Below are 10437 nucleotides of genomic sequence, written 5' to 3'. Positions count from 1 at the left end.
CCATATTTCTTGGAGGCTTTGTTCATTTCTTTTTACTCTTTTTTCTCTATACTTCTCTTCTTGCTTCATTTCATTCATTTGATCTTCAATCACTGATACTCTTTCTTCCAGTTGATCTAGTTGGTTACTGAAGCTTGTGCATTTGTCACGTAGTTCTCGTGTCATGGTTTTCATCTGTATCAGTTCGTTTATGGACTTCTCTGCATTGGTTATTCTAGTTATCCATTCATCCATTCTTTTTTCAAGGTTTTTAGTTTCTTTGTGCTGGGTATGTAGCTCCTCCTTTAGCTCTGAGATGTTTGATGGTCTGAAGCCTTCTTCTCTCAACTTGTCAAAGTCATTCTCTGTCCAGCTTTGTTCCGTTGCTGGCAATGAGCTGCGTTCCTTTGCAGGGGGAGATGTGCTCTGATTTTTTGAATTTCCAGCTTTTCAGCACTGCTTTTTCCCCATCTTTGTGGTTTTATCTGCCTTTGATCTTTGATGATGGTGACATACTGATGGGGTTTTGGTGTGGGTATCCTTTCTGTTTGTTCGTTTTCCTTCTAACAGTCAGGACCCTCAGCTGCAGGTCTGTTGGAGTTTGCTTGAGGTCCACTCCAGACCCTGTTTGCCTGGGTATCAGCAGCAGAGACTGCAGAAGATAGAATATTGCTGAACAGCAAGTGTTGCTGTCTGATTCTTGCTCTGGAAACTTTGTCTCAGAGGTGTACCCAGCCGTGCGAGGTGTGAGGTGTCAGTCTTCATCTAGTGGGGGATGTCTCCCAGTTAGGCTACTCAAAGATCAGGGACCCACTTGAGCAGGCAGTCTGTCCATTCTGAGATCTCAACCTCCATGCTGGGAGAACCACTGGTGTCTTCAAAGCTGTCAGACAGGGACATTTACATCTGCAGAGGTTTCTGCGGTTTTTTGTTTAGTTATGCCCTGTCCCCAGAGGTGGAGTCTACGGAGGCAGGCAGGCCTCCTTGAGCTGTGGTGGGCTCCACCCAGTTCAAACTTCCCTGCAGCTTTGTTTACCTACTTAATCCTCCGCAATGGCGGGGGCTCCTCCCCCTGCCTCTCTGCCACCTTGCAGTTAGATCTCAGACTCCTGTGCTAGCAATGAGGGAGGCTGTGTGGGTGTGGAACCCTCTGGGCCAGGCATGGGATATAATCTCCTGGTGTGCTGTTTGCTAAGACCCTTGGAAAAGCGCAGTATTAGGGTGGGAGTTACCTCATTTTCCAGGTGTTTGTGTCTCAGTTTCCCTTGGCTAGGAAAAGGAATCCCCTTCCCCGTTGTGCTTCCCAGGTGAAGCAATGCCTTGCCCTGCTTCAGCTCTCGCTGATTGGGCTGCACTCACTGACCAGCACTGACTGTCTGACATGCCTCAGTGAGATGAACCCAGTACCTCAGTTGAAAATGCAGAAATCACCCGTCTTCTGTGTCACTCATGCCGGGAGCTGGAGGCTGGAGCTGTTCCTATTCGGCCATCTTGGGAGCCCCCCTCCACCTCAGCCTCTTGAGTAGCTGGGACCACAGGCATACACCACCACACCTGGCTAATTTATTTATTTTTTTTTGTGGAGGTAGTATCTTCCTGTGTGGCCCAGGCTGGACTTGCCCTCCTGGACTCAAGTCATCATTCTGCTTTACCCTCCCAATGTGCTGGGATTACAGGTGTGTGGCATCATGCCCAGCCAATTCTAGAAATTATCTATATTGTCAATTAGAATTTAAAAATAAACATTACCAAAGAACAATTTTGGCCCTATAGAAACCTTAGAGGAAAGAACCCTTCAAGAATGTGTTCAGGACAAATTGGTATCGCTTCTCTTAATGTGGATGTAAAATATGCACATAAACTATGTTAATAAGTTGAAAATATGACCCTTAAAACAAGCTCAATTTTATCTCTATTTCAGAATAATAAATAATAAAAATTATAAAGGATCCTTTTCCTGTACTCTTTATATATAAATAATTTGTCCCCCAAATTAGCATTAAAATTAATTCTAAAACTTTTTTGATATGAAGAAATAATTTTAAGATAGATCTGCTATATTGTTTGCAAAGTCACATTAATAAAATATCTATAATTCATTTGAAATAAAAAATTAAGAAAAATTTTCATAAAGGATTTAAAGACAATCGTATTAGATAAAGAATATTTTAGGTTGGATGTGTGAGCCACTGTGCCTGGCCTAAAATATTCTTTGCTTAATTTGATTGTGTAGTAATCCTAGGACTTTGGGAGGCCAAGGCAGACAGATCGCTTGAGCTCAGGAGTTCGAGACTAGTCTGGAGCAACATGGTGAAACCCAGTCTCTACCAAAAAATACAAAAACAATTAGCTGAGCATGGTGGTATGTGCCTATTGTCTTAGCTACTTGGGAGACTGAGCAGGAGGACCACTTGAGCCTGGGTGGTGGAATATGAAATATATCAATAATTTGCTAAATAATATTTTTGTCATTGTAATTATATTTCTTTTTAAGTAAAGAGAATATTAGTTACTGAATTGACTCTATAGAGCCTAATAAAATTCAATATAGTGAAATTTACTTTTTGATGTACAGTTCTATTAGTTTTGACAAATATACAATGTTGTGTCACCGGCACCACAAAAAGGAATGGTTCTATCACTGAAAAACATTTTCTTTTTGCCTCCTCTTTGAAGTCAAACCCTTTTATCCACTCCCAGTCCCTGGCAACTACTGATCTTTTTCTACCCATATAATTTTGCTTTTTCAGAATGTCATATAAATGGAATCATGCAGTATGTACCCTTCTGAGTCTGGCTTCTTTCACTTAACATAATGCATTTAAGATTCATCTATGTTTTGCGTATCAATAGTTTGTTTCTTTTACTGTTGGGTAATATTTTAGTGTATGGATATACCTTAGTTTTATCCATTTACCAGTTGACGGACTTTTGTTGTTTCAAATTATTTGCAATTATTACTTTCCATTTGCTTCTCTACCATTTTTAACCTTCGTTATTCACTTTTCTGCCCTGTGTTCTCTGAAATGTACTGTAACAAGTATAATTAATTAATCAGTTAGTTAATCCAACACATTTTTGTTGATTGCCTATGAAGTGACACACAGGTATTATTCTAGACACTAAGGATTACACTAGTTAAACAGAACACACAAACCATCTCTGCCATAATATAATCATAGCCTCAAACATTTAAATTATAAGTTCTGTTACCATAATGAATTTTCATACATGTATAGATTAACTGTCTTAAAGATCTTTGTGAATAAGATAAAGATTTCTTTTCTTTTTTTTTTTTTTTGCAGTTCAGCTTGATTTAGTAATTTTTCAGGGAAAAAAGAAAGTCGTTCATTGGAAATATTAAGGATTGTTAGTGCAGAATACATACTATATTTGTTCTGTTTTTATGAAAATAGTTTCTGATAAATTACTCGGGACAAAGTTTCTTTCTCAGTTATGCTTGCTCCCTGCAAATATCATTTCTAATACAAGTCCTTTGTCACGTCAGGAATTTTCTTTTCATTTCTGCTTGATAGTCTCGGTTTTCTCAAGAAGATATATATAAGTTAATTAGCACAGTCCAGACAAACAGTTGTCCTGTTTGCTGCCCTCAGCAGTGAAACAACATACCATTCTGCTGTCTAGGGATCTAGTCCAAAGGTTTTATAAGGAATAGGGACAGGAAAGAAAAGACAAAAAGGAGAAAAACCAGGGTCAAACTTAGCATATATGAGGATGCCTTTAGAGAATTAGATGTACAGGTGGTTTGGAAACCTAATATATATATATTAGGCATGTGTGTATATATATATATAGTGTGTATATATATTAGGTATATATATATTAGGTATATATACACACACATGTATATAGACGTCTAGTATTTTCAACTACATGAAAGACTTGATAGAAATCAAATGAAAGTTAGAACTTGCATGTATAATTTGGGTTAATTATCCTTTGTTGGATAGGCCCTGCAGGATAACGCTAAGGTAAAAATTCTTCGAAATATTTTACTTCAAACTTTAGACATGACTGACCTGCCTATAAATTTCTACAAAATAGATCTCTAATGAATATGTCTCTGTTAGTATGAAAAATAGAAACTGTGGCTTAAATGAAATAATACAATATCCATTTTAAAATTTTCAGGGGTTTTAAGATTTAAGTTTACTTATTTGTTGATGTTCTTTTAACTTATAAAGGGCAGTGATAGAATGTCTATCACCAAACATAGGACTAGTTTTTTTTTTCATTCTTTTTTTTTTTTTTTTTTTTGAGACAGAGTCTTGTTCTGTCATCCAGGCTGGAGTGCAGTGCTGCTATCTTAGCTCACTGCAATCTCCGCTTCCCAGGTTCAAGCAATTCTTCTGCCCCGTCCTCCCAAGTAGTTGGGACTACAGCTGCATGTCACCATGCCCGGCTAATTTTTGTAATTTTAGTAGAGATGGGGTTTCACCATATTGGCCAGGCTGGTCTCAAACTCCCACCTGCCCTGGCCTCCCAAAATGCTGGGATTACAGGTGTAAGCCACCGCGACTGGCCCATAGGACTGTTTTTCTTCCCAATCCTAGGACTTTAACTTGGTCCAGTTCCCTAAATTTCTAAGCCCTAGGTTTTGTTGCTGTTGTTTTTAAAAGAATTGAATTAGCACTTTAGTATGTCTTAGAAAATTTGGCTAACAGTGTTTGGGAGTTTGTAGTTACTAAACATCAAAGAATATAAAAAGATTTCTAGATGACATTATTATTTACATGGCATAAGATATGGAGAATTGTTAGATTTAGGAATCAGTTTCAGAATAAATCATTGGAAAATTTATGTGAAAAGACTGGCTAACTATAGCAATAAATGTTAAGTGCCATTATTCAGGAAATGAAAGAGCATATGTTAGTACTTCTCACAAGACTTATCAAAATATTATATTTTGATTATTATGTTTTTGGGCAGATTTTCAAGGCATACCACTCAGAAGTTTACTGCTTCTTCACATATATTTGTATATTTTTGAGACTTTAGCCAGCTTTCCTTCCCCCTTTTCATTTTCTAGTTAGATAAAAATCTGAGTTTTCTCTTCTTTCTTTTTCAAATGTATTACTGTCCATAGTTTTATCTCTTTCCAAGGAGTTATTTCATGACATTTTGACTTAAATGTTGTCTTCCCAGTTATATATTTAACAAGTGAAGTTTGTCTTCCATTTTATAAATTACTTTTTCATACAAATATCTCTTGTTGTTTTGAATTTTGAAAGTAATTTGATCAGAATGAATGTGCTAATCAGGTTTTTGAGCAGCAATGTAATAGATTTAAAAAATTTCAATGTCTCAAAATTTGAATATTTGACATTTTCTATGAATTCTAAATTTTCTAATAATACATTCTAATGAATTATAAATATTCTATTGACTATGTTAAAATTTTATGTGCAACAAATTACTGAGTTCTAATTATGTCAGGCACTGTTGTAAGCACTAGGGAGAAAGCAGTGAAGAAAACAAAATTCTGTGGCCCTGTCAAGTTTTCATTCTGTTGTGGGGATGCGAACCATAAGTAAAAAAGTAAATGGCAAGCAAAGAGTTTAGGCAATACCACAAATGTCTCCTGGTGCCAGCTGGAACTGCTGGGCAAAGGACTGACAGATTGTACTGTCTGCCATTTAGGTCCAAGAGAGGGTGATTGGTTCAGACACAGTTGAACAAGCTGGATTTTCCTCTTGGAAAGGGACCATTCTGCTCCTGTCCACACATATTGAAACTTCAGAGGATGCCCAACTGTAACAGTGGGGGCGTTTGCAGCTATGAGAATGGCTGCTAATGAAAATATCTTGCAACTAGACACCAGCTGTGGTGATAGCACTTAGAGACCTTATGAGAATTGAAGGTTGTACACTGCTTCTTGCACTGAAGATTCTGGAGCTATTGGTCCCAGCTAGCTCTTGCAGTTATTTCAGAGAGCTCTATCATGGCATCATTCAGTGGATTAATTTGTCTCTCTTCAGTCTGGCCCTCAACCCAGGAGGCTAATTAAACACAAACCTTTCCATCAGTGACATGAATTAACGGGTATATCTGTATGAAAAACTAGAAGAAAGAGAGTAATTATTCATTCATTGTCCTCTTTCACAAACTTCCTGGTTGGACATGTTTATTCCTAATCAATGAAAGTTTGTCATCTCCCTGTGGGATGAACCAAATTGTCTCTCCTTTCTCCTAAGTAATACATTTTGTAAGTACTCAAGAGTCACTATTCTGTCATTGCAAGAAGCTTTCAGGGACAGAGGAATCATTGTAGAATCACTCAGTGCAAAGTTAGTGAACACATTCTTACCCATCCAGGTTGATTAGAGATAGCAGTAGTCACAATGAGCAAAACCAACTATCTTAGTCCATTCAGGCTGCCGTAATGGAATACCATGTACTGGGTGGCTTATAAGCAAAATAAATTTATTTCTCCCAGCTCTGGAGGTTGGGAAGTTCAACATCAAGGTACTGCAAATTTGGTGTCTGGTGAGGGGTCTGCTTCCTGATTTGTAGACAGTTGTCTTCTTGCTGTGTCCTCACATGGCGGAAGGGGTGAAAAGATCTCTGAGGTTCCTTTTATAAGGGTAATAATCCTATTCTTGAGGGGTCTGCTCTAATCACCTCCCAAAGACCCTGCTTCCTAAAGCCATCACCTTGGGGAGTGAGGATTCCAATGTGAATTTTGGGGGACACAAATGTTCAGACCATAACACCAACTATCATATCATATTGGTGTACTTTTACTGAACCCAGAGGAACAGCAGTCATAATCTAGATAAAGAAGTCTCTTGGGCTTCAGTGTCTCCAGCTAAAGGCCTCTCCAGAGGGACTTCTTATCCTAATCTACCAGATCACTTTCTTAATGACTATGGTAGCTGCTCTGATATTACTTTGTCTTGTATTATATGCCAGCACATATCTTAGGTCCATTGTGGTTTATGCATCAATGCATAATTTCTATTTAGTTTTCATGTTTTTGAGCTTCATAGTTTGTTAATATCATTTATTTTATACAATCAATGTTCATGTAAACAGATAACATAGGTATAATAATAGGGTTGTAATGGATATACTGAGGCTTTAGAGAGGAGGAAGCATTTGAGGTAAGGCATGAAGGGCAGAGAAACAGGGAAGAATATCTTGACCATGTGCCATGGAAGAATAAAAGGGTGTGGTATGTATGGGCAATAGTGAGAAGTTTTGTATGCCTAGGAGTGCATAAGAATCAAAGGCTACAACTTGGGAGAGGAGTGTTGAAACAGGTAACTCAGAATCATATAAGGCATTTCCTGAACTATTTTAAAGGTGGAATCACAGGAGGTCACAGGTGTCTTACTCACATTCATAATTTTAAAATCTCTTCTAATAATAATCTCTTCTCTTTTTATTTTTACATTTACTGACATTAGTAATAATGATTATATCTTCTTTCATTTTTGTATCTTTAAGTAGTTTCCTTCCATTCATCATCTGATTTTATCTTAATGATATCTGAGTGGCACAGCTCTGAAATATTATAGTATTCTAATTTCTACAGATAGGGAAACTGAGATGTGGAGAGCTTACATGGTTTACTCACAGCCACATGGCCATGCTTCCAGTGATGCAGACTTCTGATTTTTAATTGCATATACTTGTCGGGTTTTATATGTATTCTTTTTGTCTACTTTCCTCTCAAGTGCTATTGTGTGTGTCTTTTTTTTTTCCTCTATAGGACTTGGCCTTTACCCTGGAAGAGAGACAGCAATTGAACATTCATGGATTGTTGCCACCTTCCTTCATCAGTCAGGAGATCCAGGTTCTTAGAGTAGTAAAAAATTTTGAGCGTCTGAACTCTGACTTTGACAGGTAACACATTGCTGAAGGTGGTTTTTATATTTCTCTTATACAGTTGCCTAGTTTATTTTTTATTGGGTGAGAAAATGAAAACATTTAATGATTTGGAAAGGGTAGCCAACTTTGAGGACAATTTGCCTGTAAACAATGATGTTTTTTAAAAATTTACTCTCTCTAGGAACATTTGAATGAAATAAAAATTTGCTTTATAAACTGTATGCTCAGACCATGTTTATCATATGATACCGTAAAAGTAAATGATCAGGAAGTGCCATCCTAAACGGAACAAAACAGATTAGAGTGACTTTTAGTCAAACTTTACGTATATTGTAGGTGAAAGCACACTTTTCCAGCCTCCAGTCTTTGTTCCAACACTGTTGCAAGTTTAGGTCACTTACTTTGTGTAGTATATTCAGTTTCTGTATTTGCACAAAGATAAAGATAATATTTTTCCCTACCTTTGGGATTAGATAATCTTAGATTGAAATTCTGGCTCTGTCTCACTAGCAGTAGATCCTTGAGCAAACCACTACAGGCCCTGCCATGGTGACTGTAACTGCTTTGCTGTCTGCTTTTGACTCCATTCTTTCTTACTAAGGTACTAAGCCTTTGTAGACCTTAGTTTTTTTTCATCAACGGATTAGAGAGAACAATAGCTATTTGAAAACATTGTTGTGAGGGTTAAAAGAGGTAGCCAACTCAATGTCAAATAAGTATTGGTATTAACCAGAGTTCTCTGAAGAAACAGAGCTGATAGGATGTGTGTGTATGTGTGTGTGTGTAAATGAAAATGTAAATACAAATGGGTAGAGAGAGAGAGAAAGGAGAGGGAGAAGGCTTGTTAAATCCAAAATCTTCAGGTAGGTTGTCAGGCCAAAGACTGAAGGAAGAGTTGCAGTTGAGTCCAGAGGTAGTGTGCTGGCAAAATTTATTTTTGCTGGACAGGAGGTCTGTCTGTGCTATTAAGGCCTTCAGCCGTTTGGAAGAGGCCCACCTGCATTTTGGAGGGTAATCTGATTTATTTAAGTCCACCAATTTAGATGTTAATCTCATCCAAAAACGTCTGTGCAGAAACATCCAGAATAGTGTTTGACCAAATGTTGATACACCATGTTTGTTATGGACCAAATGCTTGTGTCCCCTTGCAAATTCATATGTTGAAATCTAATCTTCAGTGTGATGTTATTTGGAAGTGAGGACTTTGGACGATGATTAGGTCATAAAAATGGCACCCTCATGAAATGGGATTAGTACTGTAAAAAGAAGAGGCCAGAGTACCAACCAAAAAAGCCCAGGATCAGATGGATTCATAGCTGAATTCTACCAGAAATATAAGCAGGAGCTGGTACCATTCATTCTGAAACTGTTCAAAACAATCGAAAAGGAGGGACTCCTCCCTAACTCATTTTATGAAGCCAGCATCATCCTGATACCAAAACTGGGAAGAGACACAACAAAAACAAAAACTTCAGGCCAATATCCCTGATGAACGTCTATGTGAAAATCCTCAATAAAATACTTGCAAACCGAAACCAGCAGCACATCAAAAAACTTATCTACCAAAATCAAGTCGGCTTCATCCCTGGGATCCAAGGCTGGTTCAACATATGCAAGTCAGTAAACGTAGTCCATCACATGAACAGAACCAATGACAAAACTCACATGATTATTTCAATAGATGCAGAAAAGGCCTTTGATAAAATTAAACATCCCTTCATGTTAAAAACTCTCAATAAACTAGGTACTGATGGAACACATCTCAAAATAATTAAGAGCTGTTTATGACAGACCCACAGCCAATATCATACTGAGTGGACAAAAGCTGAAAGCATTCCTTTTGAAAACCAGTGTAAGGCAAGAATGCCCTCTCCATCACTCCTGTTCAACATAGTATTGGAAGTTCTGGCCAGGGCAATCAGGCAAGAGAAAGAAATAAAGTGTATTCAATTAGGAAGAGAGGAAGTCAAATAGTCTCTTTTTGCAGATGACATGATTTTATACTTAGAAAACCCCATCCTCTAAGCCCAAAAACTCCTTGAACTGATAAGCAACTTCAGCAAAGTCTCAGGATACCAAATCAATGTGCAAAAATCACAAGCATTCCTTTACACCAACAATAGACAAGCAGAGAGCTAAATCATGAATGAACTTCCATTCACAATTGCTACAAAGAGAATAAAATACCCAGGAATACAGCTAACAAGGGATGTGAAGTACCTCTTCAAGGAGAACTACAAACCACTGCTTAAGGAAATGAGAGAACACAAACAAATGGAAGAACATTCCATGCTCATGAATAGGAAGAATCAATATTGTGAAAATGGCCATACTGCCCAAAGTAATTTATAGATTCAGTGCTATACCCATCAAGCTACCATTGACTTTCTACACAGAATTAGAAAAAAACTGCTTCAAATTTCATATGGAACCAAAAAAGAGGCCACATAGCCAAGAAAATTGTAAGCAAACGGAACAAAGCTGGAAGCATCATGCTACCTGACTTCAAACTATACTACAAGGCAACAGTAAGCAAAACAACATGGTACAGGTACCAAAACAGATATATAGACCAATGGAACAGAACAGAGGCCTCAGAAATAA

At 37.6% G+C, this 10437-nt stretch overlaps 1 protein-coding gene across 3 annotated transcripts in view; it reads left to right on the top strand.

The window, feature by feature from the left end:
* The window catches only part of ME1 (malic enzyme 1, NADP(+)-dependent, cytosolic), a 235038-nt gene that overhangs the window by 29360 nt on the left and 195241 nt on the right, over positions 1 to 10437 (top strand). For 2 of the 3 annotated variants that reach the window (XM_011953473.1, XM_011953474.1), the window contains exon 2: positions 7715 to 7848. The exons of the other annotated variant lie outside the window; for it this stretch is intronic. In XM_011953473.1, coding sequence (XP_011808863.1) covers positions 7715 to 7848 — 134 coding nt within the window. The remainder of the gene's footprint in view (positions 1 to 7714; positions 7849 to 10437) is intronic. 3 annotated transcript variants of the gene reach the window in all.

Source organism: Colobus angolensis, unplaced genomic scaffold (genome assembly GCF_000951035.1).
Source record: "Colobus angolensis palliatus isolate OR3802 unplaced genomic scaffold, Cang.pa_1.0 Scaffold362, whole genome shotgun sequence".
NCBI lineage: Eukaryota > Metazoa > Chordata > Mammalia > Primates > Cercopithecidae > Colobus > Colobus angolensis.
The sequence above is the reverse complement of the archived record's forward strand: the minus strand, read 5'-3'. Positions and strand labels throughout refer to the sequence as shown.